At 40.8% G+C, this 27,341-nt stretch overlaps 1 protein-coding gene across 5 annotated transcripts in view; it reads left to right on the forward strand.

Annotated features, from left to right (window-relative positions):
- Nucleotides 1-27,341, forward strand: part of IST1 (IST1 factor associated with ESCRT-III) — a 33,884-nt gene continuing 6,543 nt past the window's right edge. Inside the window, exons 1-6 of one of the 5 annotated variants that reach the window (XM_041770673.1) lie at nt 96-149; nt 958-1,180; nt 21,303-21,405; nt 21,819-21,999; nt 23,156-23,243; nt 27,095-27,178. In XM_041770673.1, the coding sequence (XP_041626607.1) occupies nt 21,318-21,405; nt 21,819-21,999; nt 23,156-23,243; nt 27,095-27,178 (441 nt within the window). In that variant the 5' untranslated portion in view covers nt 96-149; nt 958-1,180; nt 21,303-21,317. Of the gene's footprint in view, nt 150-363; nt 798-957; nt 1,181-21,302; nt 21,406-21,816; nt 22,000-23,155; nt 23,244-27,094; nt 27,179-27,341 lie in introns of those variants that run through there. The other 4 variants (XM_041770675.1, XM_041770672.1, XM_041770674.1 and 1 more) reach the window with 4 other exon arrangements.

The raw sequence follows: 27,341 nt of genomic DNA on the forward strand, positions 1-27,341 counted from the left end.
GTAGGGGGGCGTGGCTAGCTGACCCCCCCCCCCCCGCGGATCCCTCCGCCCGCGCTTGCTTGTGCTGAGGCCGAGGGAGCCGCCATTTTGGATGCTGAGCTTTGAGAACCGAGTCGGTGTCAGCCGTTTTCACGCCTGGATTCAGCCAGGTGAGTCTTATCGGCAGTCTTATCGTTAAGGGTCTTTGTTTTTCTCCTCGCGCTGAGCTCTGGATTTAGGAGTTCCCCAGTCTGGGTTCAGACGACCCTGAGGTGGCAGGTGAGGAGAAAAGGGAGGATCCTGGGTCTGGGGGTCAGGCCGGAGGTCCGCGGCGCGGGAGGCCGCTTGAGGCGGGGGCTGGGGGCGTGGCGGGGCCGCGAGCCGCGTGGAGACCGCTGGCCCCGGATACTTGAGGCGGCGGAACTTTCCTCTTGTGCTTCCTGCCTGGAAGCGTTCTTCCCCCGAGGCGGAAACGCCGCGGCCTCGGCGCCTGTTGGTGACGGGGCTCGGCCTGCGATCTCGGGGTGACACCCTGTGCCCTGTTGGACTGGTCCGAGAGGCTCCGGGAAGGTCGGGGTCTGCGTTGACCGCTCCATCGGCCGGAGGGAGTCGGCCTTCCTCCGTAGTTTCCGCGAGCAGCGGTCTTTGCCCCCCGTGTGGTAGGGGAGACCCTGTGAGGAGCCCGAGGCCCTCTCGTCTCGCTCCTCTCCGTATCCTCCGCTCTCTCTTCCGGGCTGCTGGAGCTCAGGGCTTCAAACTCAGCCGCGTAAACTTTCGCCGGGATCGGGATCCACAGAGGGTCCGTTTACCATTAGGAGGTAGGAAAGGCACAGCCCCTTCATTAAAATTAAAAGCCGCTTATAAATCACTCTTTTCGGGGGGGGGGGGTTGTGATTCTTTGTTCTGGGTTATGCGTTTAACTTTGTATTGAAATTTCATGCAGACTAAAGGGTAGTAATGAATTCTCTCCTCATTTAGCTTCAACAACGATCAGTTCGGGGCCAATTTGGTTTAGATCTCTCCTTGTGCGTGTGTTTAATAAAACAGTAGTTGACTTGCCTGTGAGTGGGCGTAGGCACGGAGAAGCCTTTGACTCCTTTACCTACAGTCCAGTAGTCCGTCGGAAATTTTGTTTTTACAACTTCCTCAGAAGCACATCCACTGGGAATAAAAGGACTTCGTGATACCCTTTTCTTAGAAGGTAAAAGAATGTTTTGAAACTTTAATGTGGGCAGCCCGGGTGGCTCAGCGGTTTAGCGCCGCCTTCGGCCCAGGGCCTGATCCTGGAGACCGGGATGGAGTCCCACGTCGGGCTCCCTGCATGGAGCCTGCTTCTCCCTCTGCCCGTGTCTTTCTGCCTCTCTCTCTCTCTCTCTCTCTCTCTCTCTCTCTCTGTCTCTCATGAATAAATAAATAAAATCTTAAAAAAAAAAAAAAAAAAAAAGAAAAACTTTAATGTTAGCATTGGCTCTCATTTTCAAAGTACTGTTACTGTTTTGTCCAAATGATTTGTTTTTACTTTCTTCCTGTGCCTCTGGGCTTCTAAGTGATCAGGAGCCTCCGGAATCCCCAACTCTAGGCTTAAGTTCTCATTCATTTAAAATTAGAATCAAGTCCCAGCTGTAGGTAGTCTCTTCTGATTTTAAAAATAGAAAATGGGGTGTAGTCTAATGAAATAATTTCAAATACGGAAAAAGTTTTTGTGTGCATTAGTTTGCACATCAATACTAATTTCAGCATCATTTATATGACAGATGTCAGTTGGGGAAATAATTTGAAAATTACTACTCTGGAATATTAGCCATTAAAATAAAACTAAAGACTGTAGCATAACAGATACTATGTTACATGATAAAAGGCCGGGTTCAGTAGTGTCAGAGTCCATGATTACAACTGTGTAAAAATATGAGGAAAAACTGTTGGTGAGATGTATACCCAGTGACTCCTGTGATTTTTTTTTTTAATATTTATTTTGTTGAAACAAGACAAAAATACTTTCATAATATCTACACATTTCATTTTTTTTTTTTTTTATATCTACACATTTCAATATTTATAGCTTCCAGAATATATGATGGTCTCTGCTTTCTGTAGTCTGTACTTTTCTTTTGTGTTACACATGATGCTACTGGTCTCGTGACCCTTTATTTTATTAACTTTTTAATCTTGATTAATTTGATCAGTGAAGGTTTGATAACAGTTGACAGTGTGAAAATACAGTAAAGTTGGTTTTTTTTTTTTAAGATTTTATTTATTTATTCATGAAAGACACACACACACGCACACACACACAGAGAGAGAGAGAGAGGCAGAGACACAGGCAGAGGGAGAAGCAGTCTCCATGCAGGGAGCTGGATGTGGGACTTGATCCCAGGATCATTCCCTGAGCTGAAGGCCCTCTATCAACAGCTGAGCCTCCCAGGCGTTTCTAAAATAATACATTGTAAATACAAAAGGTTTCTTTTATACTGCGTACTATCATTCTAGTCACTGTTGACCCTGCTACCTCTTTTTCCCACTTGGTAGTTTTTGGAGCTACTCTTAGGCTTGTCTCTTAGGACTTCAGTTTTGTTTTTTTTTTTTTTTTTCTGTTTTAACTACTTTAAATAGAGCTTTTAGGATTACCACCTCTGGACAGCTTCACAGTTTTGGGCAGCAGGTGTGAGTTGCAGCAGTCTCACCTTTCTCACCAAGTAACATGAGGAATGACTCGATTCATGGTTTTATACTTTCCCTTATTCAGAATAAAGAGAATTCTTCTTTAAAAGGCTCTCCCCCCAAAAAAGAAAGAAAAACAGAGCTCCTAGAACTGAATGATAAAAGAGAGACTGGATAGATTTGTTCCAAAGTTGAGTGGGATCAAGTGAGTTGGTAGAGCCAATAAGGGCACATGAGGCCAGTGTGTGACATAGTGTTGGTATACCAATGAAAATAGTACATCAGTACAGGCATACCCTGGAGATATTGTGGGTTCTGTTCTGTGGAGTTTTTTTGTTTTTTTAATTAATTTATTTATTTATGATAGTCACACACAGAGAGAGAGAGAGGCAGAGGCAGAGACATAGGCAGAGGGAGAAGCAGGCTCCATGCACCGGGAGCCCGACGTGGGATTCGATCCCAGGTCTCCAGGATCATGCCCTGGGCCAAAGGCAGGCGCTAAACTGCTGCACCACCCAGGGATCCCTCTGTTCTGAACCACTATAATAAAGTGAATATCGCAATAGAGTGAGTCAAATGAATTTTTTAACTTTTTTTTTTTTTTTTTAAGATTTATTTATTTGAGAGAAGGTGTGCGTTTGAGTGCACAAGCAGGGGGGCCTACTGAGGAAGATGGAAATGCAGGCTCCCTGCTCCTGGGATCATGACTTGAGCCAAAGACAGACTTAACTGGCTGAACCACTTAGGAGCCCCTGACTTTTGTTTTGTTTTGTTTTCAAAGTGCATATAATAATGTTTACACTTTATTGTAGCCCGTTAAGCGTGCAGTAGCATTATGTCTAACAAAAAAATGTGCCTATCTTAATTTAAAAATATTTTATTGCTAAGAAAAGGTTAACCCAGAAATTGTAACCTTATGCTGGTGGGGGTCTTCCCTCCATGTTGATGGCTCCTTACTGATCTGGGTGAAGTGGAAGCCCTGGCAGTTTCTTAAAATAAGACAATAATGGAGTTGTTGTTTTTTTTTTTTTAATGGAGTTTTTTTTTTTTGCATCAGTTGACTCCTTTCATGAAGTTTCTCAGTGTATCATACTGTTTGATAACATTATATGCACCATAGAACTTTTTTCAAAAGTTGAGTCCTGTCAAACCCTGTTGGTGATTTATGTAATATTCTAAATTCTTTGTTACCATTTCATCAATCTTCACAGCATCTTCACTAGGAATAGAATTCATCTCAAGAAACTACTTTCTTTGCTTATTCATAAGAAACAACTTCAACATTAACAGTGAGAGCGCACAAGCAGGGCAAGGGGCAGGCAGAGGTGAGAAGGCGAAGCAGGCTCCCCATAGAGCAGGGAGCCCAACTTGAGGCTCTATCCCAGGACTCTGATCACTATCCGAGCCTAAGGCAGACACTTAGTTGACTAAGCCACCCAGGTACCCCAAGAAACAACTTCTCGTCAAGGTTTTATCGTGAAATTTCAGCAATTCAGTCACATCTTCAGGCTTCACTTCTAATTTTAGTTAATTTGCTATTTTTACATTTATAGTAACTTCCTTCACTGAAATCTTGAACCCCTCAAAGTCATCCATGAAGATTGGAATTTTTTCCAGTCTTTTGTTAATATTGTTACTTTGCTCTCTTGCCATGAATCACAAATGTTCTTAATGGCATCTAGAGTGGTGAATTCTTTCCAGAAGGTTTTCTTTTTTTTTATTTATTTATTTATTTTATTTTATTTTTTTTAAATTTTTTATTTATTTATGATAGTCACAGAGAGAGAGAGAGAGAGGCAGAGACACAGGCGGAGGGAGAAGCAGGCTCCATGCACCGGGAGCCTGATGTGGGATTCGATCCCGGGTCTCCAGGATCGCGCCCTGGGCCAAAGGCAGGCGCCAAACCGCTGCGCCACCCAGGGATCCCTATTTATTTATTTATTTATGATAGTCACAGAGAGAGGGAGAGAGAGAGGCAGAGACATAGGCAGAGGGAGAAGCAGGCTCCATGCACTGGGAGCCCGACGTGGGATTCGATCCCGGGTCTCCAGGATCGCGCCCTGGGCCAAAGGCAGGCGCTAAACCACTGCGCCACCCAGGGATCCCTCCAGAAGGTTTTCAATTGATTTTGCTCAAATCCATCAGAGGAATCACAATCTATAGCAGTTCTAGCCATGTAAGATATATATATATATTTTTTAAGATTTTATTTATTTATTCATTCATGAGAGAGAGAGAGAGGCAGAGACACAGGCAGAGGGAGAAGCAGGCTTCATGCAGGGAGCCTGATGCAGGACTCAACCCCAGATTCTAGGATCACGACCTGAGCCGAAGGCAGACACCCAAACCATTGAGCCACCCAGGCGTCCCTGTAGGATATATTTCTTAAAAAGACTCGAAGGTTGAAATTACTCCTTGATCCATGAACTGCAGAATGGATGTTGTGTTATCAGGCATGAAAACGTTAATCTCCTACATCTCCATTAGAGCTCGTGGGTGACCAGGTGTCTTGTCAGTGAACAGTAAAGGAATCTTTTTTATTCTGAGCAGTAGGTCTCAATGGTGGGCCTAATATCTTTAGTAAACCATGTTGTAAACATGTGCTGTCATTCTGGCTTTGTTGTTTCATTTATAGAGCACAGGCAAAGTGGATTTAGCATAATTCTTAAGGGCTGTAGGATTTTCAGAATGGTAAATGAGCATTGGCTTCAACTTAGTCACTGGCTGCATTAGCTTTGTTTTTTTTTTTAAGATTTTTTTTTTTCATTTATTTATTCTTGAGAGACACAGGCAGAGGGAGAAGCAGGCTCCATGCAGGGAGACTGACATGGGACTCTATCCCGGGACCCCAGGACCACACCCTGGGCCGAAGGCCGTGCTAAACCGCTGAGCCACCTGGGCTGCCTGCTGCATTAGTTTCTAACAAGAGTTACTGGGTCCTTTGAAGCTGTAAATCCAGGCATTGACTTCTCTCTGAGTATGGAAGTCCTAGATGGCATCTCCTTCCAGTATAAGGCTGTTTTGTCTACATTTAAAATCTGTTGTTTAGGGATACCTGGGGGCATCATCTTGGTCTGGGGATTGATTCCCACATTGGAGTCCTGTAAGGAGCCTGTTTCTCCCTCTGCCTGTGTCTCTGCCTCTCTGTGTCTCATGAATAAATAAATAAATAAAATTTTTTGAAAAATAAAATCTTGTTTAAAGGGCACCTGGGTGGCTCAGTCGATTAAGCAATCCAACTCTTGAGCTCAGCTCAGGTCTTGATCTCAGGGTGGTGAGTTCAAGCCCCATGTTGGTCTCTGTGCTGAGCAGTTAGAGACCATTATAGGGTTGTTGATTGGCTTAATTTCAGTATTGTTTCTCAGGAAATAGGGATGCCTAAGCAGAGAGAGAGAGACGGGTGGAACAATCAGAACATGCACATAAATCAGTAAAGTTCATTGTCTTACATTGGAGTGGTTGGTGGCACTCCAGTTACAATTTTACAATAGTAACATCAAGGATCTGTGGTCACAGATCACTGTAACATGTAATAATAATAAAGGTTGAAATATTGTGAGTGAGAATTACCAAAATGTGACACAGGCATGGATTGAGCAAACGCTTTTGGAAAAATGGTGCTGATAGACTGGCTGGATGCAGGGTTGCAAACCTTAATCTGTAAAAAATGCAGAAGTGCGATAAAAAAAGGTATGCCTATGTATGAACTAGTTTCGTAATTACTAGTTCATAATCATTTCCTAGGATTTATGTTACAGTCATTTACATGTCTTACAGTTGTTTTTTGTCTTTCTCATTAGCTTGTAAGATCTTTGAAACTTTAGGGCGAGGTCTTATAATGTGTCTTTCTGTGGTGGCTTAGCACAGTGCTTGATAGAAGAGCACACAACAAACGGTGAGTGAATGCATGACAGTAAACATGTTGAGGCATAACATCTTAGAATAATCTGTGAATCATAAAAGGAATTTTAAATGTGTTGTACAGTATTAGTATATGGTGCATATATATACCTACACACACTCACATATACATATATTTATTTGTTCATATGTTTTACTTATGTGGATGTTTGCATATATATAGAACAGTTAACTTGACCAGAATATTTTATTAACTTTCAGATTGTTCCTATATTTAATATTCCTAATCATGCCATGTACAAAGATTATGGTATTTAGCTTTGGAAACAGGTTCAAATCCTGAAATGGTAATGGAGTTGGTATTTTGCATTAGACTAGTTTGGGGTCTAATGACTTGTTTCATATATTGATAATTATTTAGGATCTTTAGTTGTTGCCTTTGTGGCTTAATGCATTATCTTTAATGATTCATGGTTTTTGTAGAACAGGAATCTAGTTTCTGAAAACTGAAAATCCTTGAAACTTAGGGGTACCTGGCTGGTTCAGTCAGAAGAGCGTGAGACTCTTGATCTCCAGGTTGTGAGTTTGAGCACCAGGATGGGTTGTAGAGATTACTAAAAACAGAAATTAAAAACTTAAAAGAAAGAAAATTCTTGAAACTTAAGTTAACAAAATACTTTGGCAAATTATTATTTTTTCCTTAAACCTAAAACAAAAATTAAGTCAGTGGAATTAAAACAAAGAATGTTATTTTTATTTAAATTTCTTACTAATTAACAATAGTGACAGCTTTGTACAAAGCTCTGTGCCTGGCAGTGTGGGAAAAACAATGGAACCGCAGAAATAGGTTTGACCAAAGGAAAAAAAAAGAAGCTTTGACTTCAAGCAACTATACTGATTACAGTTGAAGTCTTCCAATGACTTTGAAACAGGTTAGTCAAAAAAGTCAAAGCTGGGGAGAAAACATACAAAGCATACTTTAAATATTTTATTTCAACCTAAAACATATAAAAACCCCATTTATCATTTAATTCTCATACCAGCCTTACAAGGTGTGAGGGTTCATGTGATACTGGTATTAATTTTCTGTAGATGATTGATAGAAAATTCTTAAGTGTTTAATAGAGAAGCCACCTGGGCCTGAGTTTTTTTTCCTTTTGAATGTTTTTTAATTTTAGATTCAATTTTTGTTATGTGTATGGAGTAATTACATTTTCTATTTCTTTGTCAGTTTTGGTAAGTTGAGTTTCCGAGATTTGTCTGTTGTTTTTTGAATTTATAGAGGAAAGTTGCTAATTCCTCTTTTCATTAATATCTCTAGGATTTGTAATGATATTCATTCCACCCTTCATTCCTGACAGTTTGTCCCTTTTCTATAGATTTATCAATTTTTAAAGATAATCTTTATGCTCAACATGGGGTTTGAGCTCACCACCCCGAGATAAGTGTCCTGTGCTCTACTGACTGTGTCAAGCCAGGTGCCCCAAGATTTATCAATTTTTTTTTAAAGTTTATTTATTGAGAGAGAAACTGTACACATGCCTGGGGGCGGGGGGTAGAAAGAGAAGCAGGCTCCTTGCGATGCAGAGAGATCTCTATCCATGGACCCCAAGATCACGACCTGAGCTGAAGGCAGTCTCCTTGGTGTCTGCCTTCAGTTTAGGTCATGATCCTGGAGTTCCCAGATTAAGTCAGGCTACCCGTTTCTCTCTGCCCCTTGCTCCTGCTCTGTGTCCTCTAAAGTAGATAAAATCTTAAAAAAAATTTTTTTCCCTAGATAACCAGAATTTGGTTTTGTTTATTTTTCTGTAGTTTTCCGCTTCAGATTTATTTAGCCTTGTTTTTATTATTTTCTTCTGGTTGCTTTGGGTTAATACAGCTCTTTTTATAGTTCCTTAGGTGGTAGCTTAGATTACTAATTTGAGACCTTTTCTAATACAAGCATTTAGTGTTGTAAATTTCCCCTTAAGCACTGCTATTTTTTTAAAAAGATTTTATTTATTTATTCATGAGAGACAGAGAGTCAGAGACCCAGGCAGAGGGAGAAGTAGGCTCTCCAAGGGGAGCCCGACATGGGACTCGTTTGGGGATTCCAGGATCACACCCTGGGACAAAGGCAGGCGCTCAACCTCTGAGCCACCCTGGTGTTCCCCTTAAGCACTGCTTTTTTTTTTTTTTTTTAAAGTTTTTATTTATTTATGATAGATAGAGAGAGAGAGAGAGAGAGAGAGAGGCAGAGACACAGGCAGAGGGAGAAGCAGGCTCCATGCACCGGGAGCCCGATGTGGGATTCGATCCCGGGTCTCCAGGATGGCGCCCTGGGCCAAAGGCAGGCGCTAAACCGCTGCACCACCCAGGGATCCCCTTAAGCACTGCTTTTTAAGCTACATCCACAAGTTTCAATATTTTCATTCCCTTGCAATTCAAACCTTTAGATATTTTTTCCTGCTTGCAATTTCCTCTTTGAGCCTTGGATTATATAGAAGTGTATTGTTTAATTTTCCAGCATTTGGAGATGTTCTGTCTTGTTAACTGATTTCTGGTTCAGTTCCATATGGTTAAAGCTCATACTTTGTGTGACTTCCACTCTGTTTTGTTAAGGTTGTTTTGTAGGCTAGGATATGGTCTACATTCAAGTATGTTCCATGTGCTTTACTATGTTGGGTGGAGTTTTCTGTAACTATCATTGAGATAGGTTGGTTGGGTGTGTTCAGTTCTTGTATGTCCTTGCTGATATTTTGATCATTTACTGATGAAGTATGTTGAAGTATCCAGCTATAATTAGGGATTTGTTTATTTCTCCTTTCTTATCTGTGAGTTCTTGATTCATATATTTTGAAGCCCTATTTGTAAGTGCATTCATTATTAGGATTGTTATATTTACTTGGTGAATTCACTCTTTTATCGTTATATCATTATATCATTTTATAATGTTCCTTTTTTATCCCTAGTTTTCCTTGTTCTGAAATCTACTTTGTCTAACATTAATATAGTCCCTCCAACTAACTTGAACTTTCTTTTTATTTTTATTTTTTAAATTTTTAAAAAAGATTTTATTCATTCATGAGAGACACACAGAGAGAGAGAGAGAGAGAGAGAGGCAGAGACATAGGCAGAGAGAGAAGCAGGCTCCCTGCAGGAAGCCCGACTTGGGACTTGATCCTGCTCCCGGGGCTCCGGGGATCTCACCCTGGGCCCAGCAGGCACTCAACCACTGAGCCACCCAGGCATCCCTAACTTTCTTTTTAAAAATTGAATTATACAAGATGAAATCAGAGAGGGAGACAAATCATATGAGACTCTTAGGAAACAGAGGTTCGCTGGAGGGGAGAGGGTGGGGGGATGGGTTAAGGATAACTGGGTGATGGGGATCCCTGGGTGGCGCAGCGGTTTGGCGCATGCCTTTGGCCCAGGGCGCGATCCTGGAGACCCGGGATCGAATCCCACGTCGGGCTCCCGATGCATGGAGCCTGCTTCTCCCTCTGCCTGTGTCTCTGCCTCTCTCTCTATCTCTCTGTGACTATCATAAATAAATAAAAATTAAAAAAAAAAAAATTTAAAAAAAATAAAAAAAAAGGATAACTGGGTGATGGACATTAAGGAGGGCATATGATGTAATGAGCACTGGGTATTATATAAAATTGTTGAATTACTGATCTCTACCTCTGAAGCTAATAATACATTATATGTTAGTTAATTGAATTTAAATAAAAAAGAAAAGTTGCCCAGGGCCACATATCTCCTAAGTGGCACAGCCACAATTTAAAACCAGGCAGTGTGACTCCAGAGTGTCACCTCTGTGCTGTGGTGCTTTTACCATCAGCAGTTTGGCAAGAGAAACAGCCAGATTTTGTCTTTTTGTTTCGTTTTCATGTCATGATCAAGCAGATGTCATTTAAGAGTACTATTTTGGGGGGGCACCTGGGTAGCTCAGTGGTTGAGCATCTGCCTTTGGCTCAGGTCATGATTCTGGGTTCCTAGGATGGGGTCCTGGGATCGAGTCCCTCATCAGGCTCCTCTGCTTGAGTCTGCTTCTCCTTCTGCCTATGTCTCTCTTGAGTAAATAAATAAAATCTTTAAAAAAAAAAAAAAGTATTATTATTTTTTCAATCCTCAGTGTTTTATGTTGAAACCTCAGCACATTAAAAATGAAAACAAAACAAAAATTTAAAAAAATAGTTTAAAATTGGCATAAAACATTATATTAGTTTCAGGTATACAGCATAATGATTATTATGTATATTGAAAAATGATCGTTAGAGTAAGTCTAGTTAACATCCATCACCATACACAGTTAACAAAACTTTTTTCTTGTGATAACTTTTTTGTATATGTGTCATAAGAGCTTTTAAGATCTACTCTCAGCAACTTTCAAATAAGCAGTGTATAGTATTATTAACTAATCTATACATTCACATCCCCATGACTTAAATATTTATTCCTGGAAGCTTGTACTGAAATGGGTGGAAGGGTGTAAAAAAATTAAACTTCCAACTTTCTTTTGATGAGTGTGTGATACACATTTTTAATTCTTTTACTTTATTTCTTTTAAAGATTTGAGAGCAAGCTTGAGTAGGGGAAGGGGCAGAGGGAAAGGAACAAGTTGACTCCCCACTGAATAGGGAGCCCCACACAGAACTTGATCCTAGGACCATGACCTGAACCAAAGGCGGGAACCTGAACCAGGTGCCCCAACCTTTTTGTTTTTAAAATTTTATTTGAGTGGGGAGCATATGAGCTCATGTGAGTGGTGAGGGGAGAAGAGGGAGAGGGACAAGCAGACATTGCACTCATGACCTGAACTGAAATCAAGAGTTGGATGCTTGGGATCCCTGGGTGGCGCAGTGGTTTGGCGCCTGCCTTTGGCCCAGGGCGCGATCCTGGAGACCCGGGATCGAATCCCACATCAGGCTCCCGGTGCATGGAGCCTGCTTCTCCCTCCGCCTGTGTCTCTGCCTCTCTCTCTCTCTCTGTGACTATCATAAATAAATAAAAAATTAAAAAAAAAATTAAAAAACAAAACAAACAAATAAAACAAAACAAAACAAAACAAAAAAAGAGTTGGATGCTTAACACACTGAGCCACGCAGACACATTCTTTCACTTTTAACACTGAGCCACCCAGGCACATCCTTTCACTTTTTTAACGTACTTGTTTTTATTTTATCAAAGCGAGTTTCTCGTTGATAGAATATAGACAGACCATTTTTTTGGACCATTCTGACCATTTCTGTCTTTAAGTTGTTTTTAGACCATTTTTATATAATTATTTATGTAATTATTATTTAAGTTCAAATATTAAAAAACACCATTTTATTATGTTTTCTGTTCTCTGTTTTTCATTTGTTAGTATTTTTGCCTTTTGGGTTATTTGAATACTAGTATTCCAGTTTAAAATATTGAAGGTTTTGTTTTTTTTTTTTTTTGTATGATATTTTTTACAGGTCACTATATGTATTACAGTAGATATACTTTGACAATACATTTAGAGTCAGTATTTTCTCTGGCTGCTTTCGGTATTTTACAAATTTATCTTTAGTTTTCAGCAGTTTTTTGATGATGAGTCTGGGCAAACATTTCTTTGTGTTTATGTTGTTTGGAATCCCCTAACTTTTTCAGGCTATAGACATATGCTTTTTGCTAAATTATGCCATTAGCTAAATTTGGGGAGTTTTCAGACTTTAGGGTTTGTTTTTTTTTTTTTAAGATTTATTTTAGAGGTGCCTGGATGGCTCATTTGGTTGAGCGTCTGTCTGCTTGCAGCACGGGTCATGATCTCAGGGTCCTGGAATTGAGCCCCGTGTTGGGCTCTCTGCTCAGTGGGAAGCCTGTTCTCCCTCTCCTCCCCACTTGTACTTTCTTTTGCTGTTTCTCTCAAATAAAATCTTTTAAAAAAAATTTAGAGAGCAAGGGAGAGCACCGACACATGTGCGATTGTGGGGAGGAACAAAAGGAGAGGGAGAGAGAATCTCTATTTTCCTCAGCTTCCTTCCTTACCATCAACTTGTCTTCTGTGTCACTCACTCTTTCTTCCACCTCATTAACCCTAGCAGTTAGGAAATCCAGTTTATTTTTTATTTTATTTATTTATTTGTTTTTAAATATTTTATTTATTCATGAGACAGAGAGAGAGAGGCAGAGACACAGGTAGTGGGAGAAGCTGACTCCATGCAGGGAGCCCAATGTGGGACTCAGTCCGGGGACTCCAGGATCACGCCCTGAGCCACCTGGGCATCCCAGGAAATCCAGTTTAAATTGCATCTCATTTAATTTATTTTTAATTTCAGATTTATTAGATCTAAATTCTGCAGTAATGAAGTCTCTGGAGTCCTTTGTGCTTTTTTTCCAGAGCCACGAGTTGCTTTATAATTATGCTTCTGAATTGGCTTTCTGACATCGAGTTGAAATTCATACTCTGTAACTCTGTGGCAGAGAGTACTGTTTCTGATTCTTTCTTTTGTGGGAATTCATCCTTCTAGTCATTTTGTTTGTTGCAGAGTGGCTGTATGAGCTGGCTGAGTCAAAAATATCAACCATGGCCCAAGTAAATTCCACCCTAGATGATTCTGACGAGGTCAGAGACCAGAAAATGAAAAAAGATCAGAACAAAATAAAACAAAAGGACCACCAAAGTGATAAATTTTAAAACAAAGTAGTAAAAAATGCCAAAAACCCCAAAGAAGAAGAAAAAAGTAAAGAAAAAGAGAAAAAAGGGGGGGGACCCGGGGGATGGTGATGGTGAAGGGGTGGTAGTGGAGAGAGAATATAGTCTACCTGAGGGGTCCTAGAGGGTGATCCTCTTGATTCTGAGTGTATTTTGTTCTGTATGTTAGAAGATGCTCAGCATCCCATATATAAACCAGCAATACTTCTAGAAAGCTCCAATATTGCCACCAAAACAGAAGATAAAAGAGGGGGGCAGAATGGAAATAAAGAGAGAATATAATCTCATAGAAAGAACCAGCCTGGTATTCCTCTTGGTTCTGGGTGCATGCTGGTCATGTTTTAGAAGGTATTCTGCCGGCCAGCCCCAGTGGCTCAGCGGTTTAGCGCCGTCTTCAGCCTAGGGCATGATCCTGGAGACCTGGGATCAAGTCCCTCCCTGCATGGAGCCTGTTTCTCCCTCTGCCGGTGTCTCTGCCTCTCTGTGTGTCTCTCATGAATAAATAAAATTAAAAAAAAAAAAGGTATTCTGCTATTGTAGAACAAAACAAGGCAGAGAAAACAAAAAACACAAAATAAAAACCCCTATCTCCTATATCTCCCCAAATTAAATTGAATATGTTGAAGGGAATCCAGAAGTGAAAAAATATATCTAAGACGTGTAATTGTAGATATATGAAAGTCAAAAAGGAAAAAACTTAAAAATGAAGAGCTGGTAATATTGTAGTTAAGGTGGGGAAAGGGAAAAAATATTGGAAATGTTTAGTCTGATATAAAAACTAATTGTAGTGGAAAAAGGGGAAAAACAATTTTAAAAGGGGAGGGAGACCCTCTAGCTCTATATACTATATTCCCTTGATTTTCCCTTGCTCCTGGAGCTTTTCAGCACTGCTTGGTCAAGAACTCTTCCCCTGTTCTTCCAGCTGGTCCTCTGGGGGAGGGGTCTGCTGTGCTGATTCTCAGGCATCTGTGCTGGGCAGAGATGCCCCACCCCTTACCAGTGTGAGCCGTTTAGTCCTTGAGGCCTTTGTTCCCCGGCGGCCCTGCCCCTCCCAGGCACACGGTGAAACAAGGAGGAAAAACATCAGTGGCTGCGGCCAGATTTCCAGTTCTGGAGTCGAGCTCCGGATGAGTAACTAATGCAATCTTCAGTCCTCACTGGCCTAGATGCTCCCAGGCCGATGAGGGTGCACAGAGATGTACAGCTTGGGGGCGCCCAGCGGCAGGAGAGTTTTCGCTGTCCTTTGCTCTCCCTGGTTCCACCTGTCCTGGGGGAATGTAGGATCGCTGGCTTTGTCCGCTTGGGTGCCCTGGTATCCGGAGCCCTGTGCTGGAACCACGCTCTCCTGGGGGCCACTTCTCCTTAAGGGAAAAGGGGCACAGCCGCCCCCTACTGGCTCACCTAACCTACTGGCTTCTCCCAAATGCCCCGGAGGGCTGTGGCACCCCAACCCTTTACGGATATCAGACCATGGTTTGCAGTGAGCTATCCCCCCAGGGCATCTCCTCAAATAGTGACTCTGGGAATCTTGAGGCTTCATTCCCCTCCTGTGGTTCTGCTGGATTTCCCTGCTAAGCACTTTTCTGTCAGGGAAAAATCCAGTGCGGATCCAGGGCTGGACTTTCCTGTCCCGGAGGCTTTCACAGCTCCGCTTTAGCTCTGCTACTCGTGGTGCCCCTCCCCCACTTTATTTTTTCTTTATTTTTTTCACCTTCCTACCTTGTTAGAAGCGAAAACTTTTCTCTCTGTAGCATTCCAGCTGTTCTCTCTTTTTTTTTTGTTGTTCTCTCTTTAAATCTCAGGTTGAATTCATAGGTGTTCAGGATGTTTTGAAAGTTATCTAGGTAAGTTGGTGGGACTGGGTGAGTTGAGGACCCTACTCCTCTGCCATCTTGCCCTGCCTCCAGGGGAGAGAGAATCTCCAGTAGATTCCCAGCTGGACCTGGAGTCCTATATAGGGGTTGATCTCGGAACTCAGATCTTGGTCTGAGCAGAAATCAAGACTCAGATACTTAACTGAGCCACCTAGTGCCCCCCTCAGCCTATAGGTTTTCACAGTTTTTTGGTACCAACTTTTCTGGGACTCTGAGGACACAAATACTAGATCCTTTGCTATTGCCCCACAGATCTCTGAGACTTTGTTCACTTTAAAAAAAAATTCTTTTTAAACTGGATACTTTAAGGTTTATTTATGAGCAAGGCGCCTATGTGGCTTAGTCTGTTAAGCATCTGCCTTCAGCACCAGTTGTGGTCCTGGGGTCTTGGATTGAGCCCACATTGGGCTCCCTGCTCAGTGGAGAGCCTGCTTCTCTCTCTGTCCTTCCCCCCCTTCTCCTGCATCACTCTCCAGCTCACTCCCTGTCTTTAATAAAATCTTTGAGAAAAAGATTTATGAGGGAGAGAGCAAGCAAGTGAGGGGAGGGCAGAGGGAGAGAAAATTTCCAGCAGACTTTCCACTGAGCATGGAGCCCAATGCTGGGCTCCGTCTCCCCACCCATGAGATCATGACCTGATCCTAAACCAAGAGGCAGACACTGAACTGAATAAGCCACCCAGGTGCCCCCTTGGTTCTGGTTTTTAAGGACTACACGTGTTACTCTTAAGTATAGCTAGCTCATTAATTCTGACTGCTGCATAGTAGTCTGTTGTGTGCTTCTGTCACATTTTATTTGTCCTCTTGTAAGGAACTTGTGGTATCCTGCCAACTCCTTACTACCATAGGGTCTGTATGTGCTTCACTATATATGTGTCTTCATGGCCCTCTGTACAAATTTCTTTGAGGGTATTGTTCAGCAGTGCGATTGCCAGATCTTAAGGTATATGTGTACATTTACCTTATACATGAAGACATACATTTTATTAAATACTAACAGGCTAGTATTCACTCTTACAAAGGAAGGAGATCCTGTCACTTGCTATAGGATGGACTCAGACTTATACTGTTGTGTGTGTCAAAATAAATAAACAGCATGTTTTGTTTATCCATTCATCTGTTATTGAACATTTGGGTTACTTCCACCTCTTGGCTATAGTGAATAATACTGCTATGAACATGGGTGTGCAAATAACTTGGAGATCCTGTTTTCACTTCTTTTGGATGTATACCCAGAAGTAAGACTACTGGATCAGATGGTATTTCTGTTTTCAGTTTTTTAAGGAACTACCATACTGTTTTCCATAGTGGTACCCCACTTTACAGTCTCACCAACAATGGTACACAAGGGCTTCGGTTTTTTCCATATCCTTTCCGACACTTTTTAAAAAATATTTTATTTATTCACGAGAGACAGAGAAAAAGAGAGGTAGAGACACAGGCAGAGGGAGAAGCAGGCCCATGCAGGGAGCCCGACGTGGGACTTGATCCCAGGTCTTCAGGATCACACCCTGGGGCCGAACGGCGCTAAACCGCTAGGCCACCGGGGCTGCCCGACACCTTTTTTTTTTTTTTTTTTTAAGATTTATTTATTTATGATAGACACACAGAGAGAGAGGCAGAGACACAGGAGAGGGAGGGAGAAGCAGGCTGGGAGCCCGACGTGGGACTCTAGGATCATGCCCCCCCCCCCCCCCCCCCCCCCCGGCCAAAGGCAGGCACCAAACCACTGAGCCACCCAGGGATCCCCCCGACACTTTTTTTAAAAAAGATTTTATTTATGTATTTGACAGAGGACAAGCAGGGGGAACAGCAGAGGAAGCTGCAGAGAGAGAGGGAGAAGCAGGTTATCTTTTTTTTTTTTTTAAAGATTTTATTTATTTATTCATGAGAGACGCAGAGAGAGAGAGAGAGACAGAGAGAGAGAGAGAGAGACACAGGCAGAGGGAGAAGCAAGCTCCACACAGGACCCCCATGTGGGACCCAATCCCAGGCCTCCAGGACCACGCCCTGGGCCAAAGGCAGGCGCCAAACATCTGAGCCACCCCGGGATCCCTGCAGGTTATCTTTTTATGTGCAGAACTTAGCGCAGTTTCTGGTATACAGTAAAATACTTAATAAATACTAGTTGAGGGGTGCCTGTATGGCTCAGTCATTTGAACATCTCTTGATTTTGGCTCAGTTCGTGATCTCAAGGTGGTGAAATTTCTCCCCACTCAGCCAGGAGCCTACTTGAAATTCTTCTTCTGCCCTTCCCCTTTGCTGATGTGCCCGCTCTTTTTCTCTAAAATAATTCTTAGGAACAAAAAAAACTTGAATGAAAGAATGAATAAAACGCGTTGCTGCATTTTTCCAAGAAAACAATGTAATGTTATCTTTTTAAAATAAGATTTCTAGGACCCCTGGGTGGGTCAGTGGTTGAGCATCTGCCTGCTACTCAGGTTGTGATCCTGGGATCAAGTCCCCCATCAGGCTCCCCGCAGGCAGCCTACTTCTCCCTCTGCCTTATGTCTCTGCCTCTCTGTCTGTGTCTCTCATGAGTAAATAAATAAAATCTTTAAAAAAAAAAAAAAGATTTCTAAGAGATGTATTAAGGATTAATCTCAGTTGTCTATGCCTTTTTACCTTTTCCATATAATTTTTTACAATTGGATATTTAGTATCCTGCACAATCTTAGAGTTGAAGGGACTTTATTTATTTATTTTTTTTTTTTTTGAAGGGACTTTAAAGAGGCTTAAGTTATTATGTTCATCAATGCTGTATTGTAGAGAGGGACATACAAGTATACAGTTTTCTTCTTTTTCCTCTGTTTTTTTTTTTTTTTTTTAAAGATTTATTTTACAGCAAGAAAGCACAGGAGTTGTTGGGGTGCAGAGGGGGAGGAGAACCAGACTTCCTGTTGAGCATGGAGCCCCACATGGGTGCTCAGTCCCATAATCTTGAGATCCCGAATCCGGCTGAAACTAAAAGTTGTTTGTTCCACTGAGCTGTCCAGGTGCCCCCACAGCCTTTTTTTTTTTTTTTTTTTTTTTTTTTTTTTTTTTTTAAGACAATTCATTTAACTTCAGTTTTTTAGTCTGATTAGCTGAAAAAAATTTTTTTTAAGATTTTATTTATTCATGAGAGACATAGAGAGGCAGAGACTTTGGCAGAGGGAGAAGTGGGCTTCCTGCAGGGAGCCCGATGTGGGACTCTATCCCAGGACCCTGGGATCATGCCCTGAGTTGAAGGCAGAAACTCAACCACTATGCCACCCAGGTGTCTCCAGCTAGCTGAAATCTTTTTTTTTTTTATTTTTATTTTTTTTTTATTTTTTTATTTATGATAGTTACACACAGAAAGAGAGAGAGAGGCAGAGACACAGGCAGAGGGAGAAGCAGGCTCCATGCACCGGGAGCCCGACATGGGATTCGATCCCGGGTCTCCAGGATCGCGCCCTGGGCCAAAGGCAGGCGCCAAACCGCTGCACCACCCAGGGATCCCCAACTAGCTGAAATCTTAACTGCAGTATAAATCTGAGGTTGCTTTGGTAGATCTGGTTCCTGCTGATTTAGTCTTGTGTGTATATGTATAGTCCTTGTGTTTGATACCATTCCAGAATCAAATAGCATCCTCTTTTGATGTATGTGCCTGGAAGCTTGCTCTTGTGTGCTGTGTTTATAGGCGCCCTGTTCCTTTCTGCCTCTACCAGTGACTGTGATTCCTGTCTGGAGGCCCTCTTCATATAGTTACCCTTGTGAGGTTTCACGTCCTCTTCTTGCCCTCGCAGGCCTGGAATTATTAATGGTTCTGGGGCAAGACTATCCTTTGTTGGTTTTTCTAAACCTTACCCACACCTTTGTACATATAGCCTATTAAATTCTTCTCTAATTACTCAGGTTGTGGATGCTGTCTGTTTTCAGCTGGAACTGTGATTATTAAAGTCCCTGAATGGGCCCTATGATTTTACTTACTTTTTAGATATGAACAAATACATGTTTTACTGAATGATAAGATTAGTAATTTGGGTTTATTTTTATCTGCCTTCCATAGAGGTTTATAGTAGCCTTGAGAGTTTTTCTTCCCCAAATATCCCCAACCAGAAGATTAAGAGTGAAATATAAATAACTTTGCCAGACTTCAATATTTTCAACTTCTTCAGTAGAAATTACAAAATTATAAAATAATTTATACTGCAGTATAAATCTGAGGTTGCTTTGGTAGATCTGGGTTCCTGATACCATTGATGTCAATGATATCAATCCGAGGTGATTGTTTTATCTAACTAGACTGAACTCCATTAGGGCAATAACCATGTCTGGGTTTTTTGTTTTTTTGTTTTTTTTAGTGCCAGTGTGTATCTCTAGCTCCTGTCACAGTGTTGTAGATATTCAATGAATATTTGTTGAAAGAGATTAAAAAATAACATAGTATTTTAATTTTTCTGCTGAAATACTGTAGGAGTGTATGATTGTTTACTTGGATATTTAGATATACTTAGATTTTATTCTTCATTTTACCGGTTTGTTGGTTGATCCTGGGCCAGCGCCTGGTACAGCAAATGACAGTACTAGTTAGTATTTTTTTGGCTGTCTTTCTCCCTCCCATCTATCTCTGGTATGAATCCCTTGGAAATTAGGATACAGTCTGGATCTATTTAGCACTAGAACCTACTGCAGCACCCGTTGTCTTATAAATAATTGTCAAATTGAAGTTCTGAATTTATGATTATGAGAGATTATGAGAGATGAAAGCTTCTTTTTCTCTCTGGTACCTGGAGTCTACACACAGCACTCCCTCTGCCTGGGGTAGTCACATCCTCTTTTTTACCTCATAAATAATTTGTGTGTCCTTTAGGACCCAACTTAGATTTTTTTTCTCCTGAAAGTATCCTGTAATCTTGGCACTACTGACATTTGGGCTGGATAATTTTTTTTGTTATTGGGGGAACTGTCCTGTTCATTGTAGAATGTTTAGCATCATTCCTGGCATCTGCCCACCAGAGGTCAGTAGCATCCCCTCCAATCATGACAAGCCAGGATGTCTCTGGTCATTGCCAAATGTCCCAAATGGGGCAAAATCACTTCTATTTGAGAACCATTCTAAAATTACCCTTTTTCCAAATACTGTTGTAGTTGCCAGATTTTGCCTTTGAGGGCAAGGACTGTACTTTTTTTTTTTTTTTTTTTTTGTAAATCTTTAGCGTTTAGCTATTGTCTGATGTAGAAATATTTAGTAAATATTTGTTGGTGGATTGAACATAATTCAGTGTAATGGATGCCAGATATTTCATGACATACAACATACAAGCTCCATTGTAAACTGAGACTTAATTATTTAAATGTATAAAGGCTTCTGGAGGCAATTTTACAAACAAAATATATCTGATGTTTCTTATTAGTGGTATATGCATAAGTGGACACATGTTCCATACAAACTCTTTACATTGGATGTCTTTTTTGGTTTGTCTGTTGATTGGTTAGTTTGTTAGATCTAGCTTTTGTTTGGGTGTTACATATTTTGAAGTTCAAGCCAGGAATTAATTTAGAGACATAGAATTTGTGCTGTCTCAGTATAGAATGCACAATGGTGTACCCCCCTGTAGGTGGAGGGGAATGGTTTTGTTGACTGTATATTTGCTGTTCATTGAAAGTCTTGGTAAAATAGCCTTCTGTTGTTAAGTTTTATATAGCAGGGTTTTTTTTTTTTTTTCTTGGACTTTTCGTCCTTTGGTGTATTTCTTTGTATGTCAGTAAATATTAATATTTTTGTGATCTTGGGCACTAGCTTTTTCCCAAAGGCTGAGACTTAGTAAGATTTGAGGAACCAATGGGAGAATATTTTTTAATTTGGTTCTAAATTTGATAATCTTTCCTCATCACTGCCCTGATGAGCTTTTTGGGAGAAATAGGCGGCCTTCTTGCTGTTGCTTTGTCTTTTTATCAGCCCACTTCTACACCAATATATAGATACTAATTTTATCCATTATCAGGTTCTTTCAGCTCTGCCTTCAAGATCTCAAATCCAGTCATGCTACCCTAGCCTAAGCTTTTTCCATCCCTTGTCTGGACTATAATAATAGCCTTCTCCTTGGTCCTCTTGGTTCTATTATTATCCTCCCCTAATCAGTTCTCCATACAAGCCAAAATGATCTTTAAGAAATGTTGAATAATGTCATGTTGTTTTTGCCTGTATTAGGAAATTATTCTGGGTTATAGTGTCAGCTAATCCATCCTCTAACTGGAATAATTTCAGCTTGAAAGTAGTAATTTCTTATCTTTTTCCAGGAGTAACAACACAGCATGCTGGGCTCTGGATTTAAAGCTGAGCGTTTACGGGTCAATTTGAGATTAGTCATAAACCGTCTTAAGCTATTGGAGAAAAAAAAAAGTGAGTAATATACATGATTGCTTTATATTTTTTCCCAAAATACATCACTGGGTTTTACCACCCTAGTACTGGCTCCATCAGGCTAGTACTGTGACGTCTTAGGGATCCTAGATCCTTGAAGCTTTAGATAGATTACTGCTGCTCCTTGTGACAAGTTAGATTGAATCGTTCTGTTGCAGGGAATGGGTTAACATGACTTCTGAGGTGGAAATTTCTGGCTATAACAGCAATACTCTTTGCTAGACAAAAGAGCAAATTCTGGAGACTAGATGAGTTGGGACTAGATTTGCTCAGAGTGAGTGAACTAGGTTGTAGTAGGTAGAAACACTCACTTTGTTCTTGGGTTGGAAGTCTCCTGCAAGCCAGGGCCCAATGTACTGCTGCTATGTGACTGGATGGGATTTGTGCCTTAGCGGAACTGGCCCAGAAAGCAAGGAAAGAGATTGCTGACTATCTGGCTGCTGGGAAAGATGAACGAGCTAGGATCCGAGTGGAGCACATTATCCGAGAAGATTACCTTGTGGAGGCCATGGAGATCCTGGAGCTGTATTGTGATTTGCTGCTGGCTCGGTTTGGCCTCATCCAGTCTATGAAGTAAGATATTTTGTCTTTTTTTTTTAAAAAAAAATCTTAATCTAGGTATGATTTATAGAAAAACTATACCTGTGTATAGAATCTGATGGGTTTGGACATAGGCATACACCTGTATACCCTCACCACAATCAAGGTGTAATAAACATTTGTTATTTCCAGAAGTTTCCTTGTGTCCCCTCTCACACACACCCGCAATACTTTTTTGATAAAAACACATGACATCAGATCTCTTATTCTCTTAACTTTTTTTAAACAAGATTTATTTATTTTAGAGACAGCATGTATGCACGAACCAGGGCAGGGGTGGGGAGGAGCAGAGGGAGTCCGAGAGAATCCCAAGCCGACTCCCCACTGAGTGCAGAGCCTGACATGGGCCTTTAAGACTGAGATCATGACCCGAGCCGAAACTTGTGTCAGACACTGAATGCACCCTTCTACTCTCTTAACATTTATAAATGCATAGTGTAGTATTGTTAATTATATGCATAGAGTTGTTCATCTCTGAACTTACTCATCTTGTATAACTATAATGAAATGAAATAAGAGACTTGAAAACTAAGATCAAATCACTTTTGAGAAAGGAAATTTGAAAAAGGAGTAATATGCAGTGTGGGGGGCCTAACACTAGGGGACTACTTCACATACCCAAGGGCCTTTTTTCCTAATAACTTTGTTGGAAGACCTGATCTTAATGTAGACAACTGTTCAAAATAAGGACTCTGAAATCAAAAGGTCTAAGTTTGAGTCTTGGCTCTAACATTTTTCTGACTTTGTAACCTTGGGCTTGTCAGAGTTTCCCCAAAAGTAAAAGAGGGTGATGAAAATGCTAAAGTCCTAGAATTATTTGTAAGATTCTAATGAGCTTGGTGGAAGAACTTTAGAGGCTATCAAGTATGTGATACAAATTGGAGGGTTTTGTTGGTTTATATATTTATTTACAAAGATTTTATTTATTCATTTGACAGAATACAGGTAGGGGAGCAGCAGGCAGAGGGAGAGGGAGAAGCAGGTTCCCCACTGGCTAGGGAGCCTGATGTGGAGCTTGATCTCAGAATCCTGGGATTATGACCCGAGCCAAAGACCCGTGTTTAAGTAACAGAGCCTGTTGGTTTGTTTTAAAGAATATTAAATTTTATTAATTTCTTTCCTTGATTAGGGAACTAGATTCTGGTCTGGCTGAATCCGTGTCTACACTGATCTGGGCTGCTCCTCGACTCCAGTCAGAAGTGGCTGAGTTGAAAATAGTGAGTACAACGTTTCAGTGATGTTTGTAGTTTGTCATATTGTTAGGTTGGTTAATACAAGTCATTTCTGTTTATTTGACCAGATATTTTGTATCCTTCCCCATGCTGCTTTTGAAATAGGCTTTGTAAATTGGTCTACCTTCTTTTCAGGCCTGTTATGTAATGCAACAGAACAGTATTTTCAAACTTGAATAATTTTTTTAAGGAGCAAAGTTTTGCATATCTCCAGTTTTCTCTTATTTTTATTGTAATGTTATATAAGTATATTCATATAAAGTTACACAACTGTAAACGAGTAAAGTTAAAATCATATTAATTTAAGGTTACAGAGGTTTTGTTTCATTCAGTAATTCTACAAATATTTATCTGGTGTATGTTACAAGTTGGTGGGCACCGAGGGTACAGCAGTGAGCAAAATATGACACCAACCCTACTCTTGTAGCTTAAATCTAGCAGAAGAGATAGACATTGAAAACTTCCCCATCACAATATGGATACGGCACTAGCCACCAGGATATAAATTCAGTTGAGTTGTTCTGTCCTTTTTTCTACATCTTTGCCTTTTTTATTTTCTCTAGATTGTCTGTTTTATCTCCTGACCTGTCTTTTGAAATTTCATTGTCTTCTGTATGTTTTTATTTTTAAGAGCTGCTTTTTTTTTTTTTTTTAAGTTTTAAAGGACATTAGAGAGAGAGAGAGAGAACGAGCAGAGGAGAGAGGCACAGATAGAGGGAGACTCTGGGATCATGACCTGAGGTGGAAGCTCAACCAATTGAAGCGTCAGAGTGCCCCTAAGAGCTCTTCTTAATTCTCTTAAATATTTACATCATAGTCTGTAGCTTTTGTTTCATAGCTATAATGTCTTTTAACTGAGAATATTACAGTTTCTTAGTAACTTTTCTTGTTCCTGTAATAACTGTTTTCTTCTATTTCTTTTAAACTATCATATAGTGTAAAATCAGGCTTTTCACAAAAGTTTGGTGGCCTTGGCTGTTGGGTTATATTTAAAAGTGAGACATTAAAACTCTCATGTGCCTGGGTGGGGCTTATTGCCAAATGCCTTTATTGTTGAATGATCTAAGCCCCTTCTTATGGGAATTCTAGAGTATCAGGAATTAGTTTTCTTCCTCTGGATGGTCATTTCCCTCAGAGAGAAATCCTGTTTTCTACCCCAAGGGTGCAAGTTGGCTGCCAGAATTTCTAACAATCAGAGGAGAAGGAAGCCAAGGGTCTCGTTCTTCTCTTACAGAAGACTTAGATTTTATTTTTCAATTGTCTTTAAGTGTCTCTGCTCTCTTTTGTGCTTGGAGTCCAGAATCCCTTTAGTTTAACTTCCCCAGAGAGTAAGCCTCTAGTATTCTGATCTGGTAGGGATGATAGTCATAGAGTTTGTGAGTAGAAGAATGGGAGAGTAGAGGCAACTGTTGCCTCCTTTCCTTTTCTTGGTAGAGTAAGCTCTGCACCCAGTGTGGGGCTTGAACTCATGACCTCGAGATCAAGAGTCCCATGCTTTACCAACTGAGCCAGCAAGGTGTCCCAGAGGCAGCTGCTTTTTTTTTTTTTTTTTTTTTTTTAAGATTTTATTTATTTATTAATGAGAGACACAGAGAAAGAGAGAGAGAGGCAGAGACACAGGCAGAGGGAGAAGCAGGCTTCATGCAGGGAGCCTGACATGGGACTCAATCCCAGGTCTCCAGGATGACACCCTGGGCTGAAGGCGGTGCTAAACCGCTGAGCCACCCGGGCTGCCTGAGGCAGCTGCTTTTTACACAGACTTTTAACCTCCTCAGTCTTCTTTTAAAGTATGTATGTATGTATTTTTTTTAAGATTTATTTATTTATTCATGAGGGGCACAGAGAAAGAGAGGCAGAGACTTTGGTAGAGGGAGAAACAGGCTCCATGCAGGGAGCCCGACGTTGGACTCCATCCTGGGTCTCCAGGATCAGGCCCTGGGCCAAAGGTGGCGCTAAACTGCTGAACCACCTGGGCCGCCTGAGGCAGCTGCTTTTTACACAGACTTTTAACCTCAGTCTTTTTTTTAAAAAAGTTTTTATTTAATTAATCTTGTATCCAGTGTGGGGCTTGAACTCATGATCCTAGATCAAGAGTTGAATGCTCCTCTGAGCCACCCAGGTGTCCCAACCTCAGTTTCATTGTAACCTCTCCTGTATTCTTATACTAAGATATATTGGGGCAGCCCCGGTGGCTCAGCAGTTTAGCGCAGCCTTCAGCCCAGGGCCTGATTCTGGAGACCCTGGATCGAGTCCCATGTTGGGCTCCCTGCATGGAGCCTGCTTCTCCCTCTGCCTGTGTCTCTGCCTCTCTGTTTCTCATGAGTAAATAAATAAAATCTTTAAAAAAAAAAAAGGTTTATTAAAGATGAAACAGATTTACATGTTTTTAAAAAGATGAACTCATAAAAGAACTAGAACTAGACAGATTTAAAAAAATAAGTCTCATAGTGGAAATGGCTACAAAAGCCATAGAAAGTGATAAATTCATATAAGGAAAAATAAAAAAATTTCTGCATCATATAAAGCAACCAAAAACTTATCAAAAGACAAAGGACAAACTTACAAGAACCATGTCTACATGTGAACGACGAGTGCCTCCTTATTAAGCTCTCACGTGTTGGGGCCACTCTGGTTCAATGCCTAAACTATTATAGTAACTTCTTGAATCTTTCTTCTACACCTACTTTGGTTTCCTTTAGTCTATTCACCATTGCATCAGAATAGCTTAGAGTTCTGTTCAAGATACAAGTCTGATCCTGTTACTATTCCTTGCTTTAAAGCCCTTTAGTAGCTCCTGTTCTTACGATAGAAACAAAATTCCCTTTTAAAAAAAATAAAATTTAAGATTTTATTTATTCATAAGAGACAGAGAGGCAGAGACACAGGTAGAGGGAGAATTAGGCTCCCTGCAAGGAGCCTGATGCGGGACACAATCCCAGGACTCTGGGATCATGACCTGAGCTAAAGGCAGACACTTAACCATTGAGCCACCCAGGTGTCCCCCTTTTACTTCATTACCTAACACACTCCTCCCTCTGGCTCAACACTCACTTGATTTCATCTTGAAATAAGGATTGGCTCTGTTTTTCCACCGCAGGCCTTTGCACATGCTGTTTTTTAGAATGTTCTTCCTTCCCTCTTAAATCTTCATCATCCCTTAGATCTCATTGAAGCATTTTTTTTCTCAGGAGGCCTTTTTTTTTTTTTTTTTTTTTTTTTTTTTTTTTTTAAGATTTTTACTTATTTGAGAGAGAATGCAATTGCACAAGTGAAGTGGGAGGGGCAGAGGGAGAGGGAGAGAATCTCGAGCAGACTCCATGCTGAATGTGGAGTCCTATGTGGGGCTTGATCTCATGGTCTTGAGATCATGACCTGAGCTGAAAACAAGAGTTGAACATGCTTAACTGACTGATCCACCAAGGCACTGCCCCCACTTACATGACTTTTTTGGTCAAATCTAATTTCACTGTTACAAGCTATTGACAGTCTGCTGTACTTTGCCTGGTTGACACTTATTATAGCTGCATTTATCTCTTTATGTGCATGACCAAGTAATGACTGTTTTCCTCAGAGAATATAAAACTCTGTAAGAGTAAGAACAATGTCTATTTTTGTTCATTGTATTTAGAGCATATATCATAAAGTCTGTAATAGAATTTGGTACATAGCTACAGCTTTGTGGATGGATGAACACATATGAATTCACATATACCCCCTTAAAGTTTTACAGGCTGCATGTTTGTTTTGAAATCCAAGAATAGAAACATGGTTACTGATGATGGGAAGCTTGAAGCAGTCTGTTGGAATGATTTCCATTTTCTCTGTTTTCTTTTTAGGTTGCTGATCAGCTCTGTGCCAAATATAGCAAGGAATATGGCAAGTTATGTAGGACCAACCAGATTGGAACTGTGAATGACAGGGTAATGAACATGCTTGTTAAACATGATGCAATAGGGTATGGGCATGTTATTTTGTATTGATTGTAGTGGGTCCTAACGTATGGCTGAGTTAATCTAGGGTTGCATATTTCATAGTGAGGGTGAGAAGGCATTTGGGCTGGCAGTGTAGTCCACTCCTTACCTC

This window comes from Vulpes lagopus, chromosome 10 (genome assembly GCF_018345385.1).
Source record: "Vulpes lagopus strain Blue_001 chromosome 10, ASM1834538v1, whole genome shotgun sequence".
In the NCBI taxonomy this organism is placed as follows: domain Eukaryota; kingdom Metazoa; phylum Chordata; class Mammalia; order Carnivora; family Canidae; genus Vulpes; species Vulpes lagopus.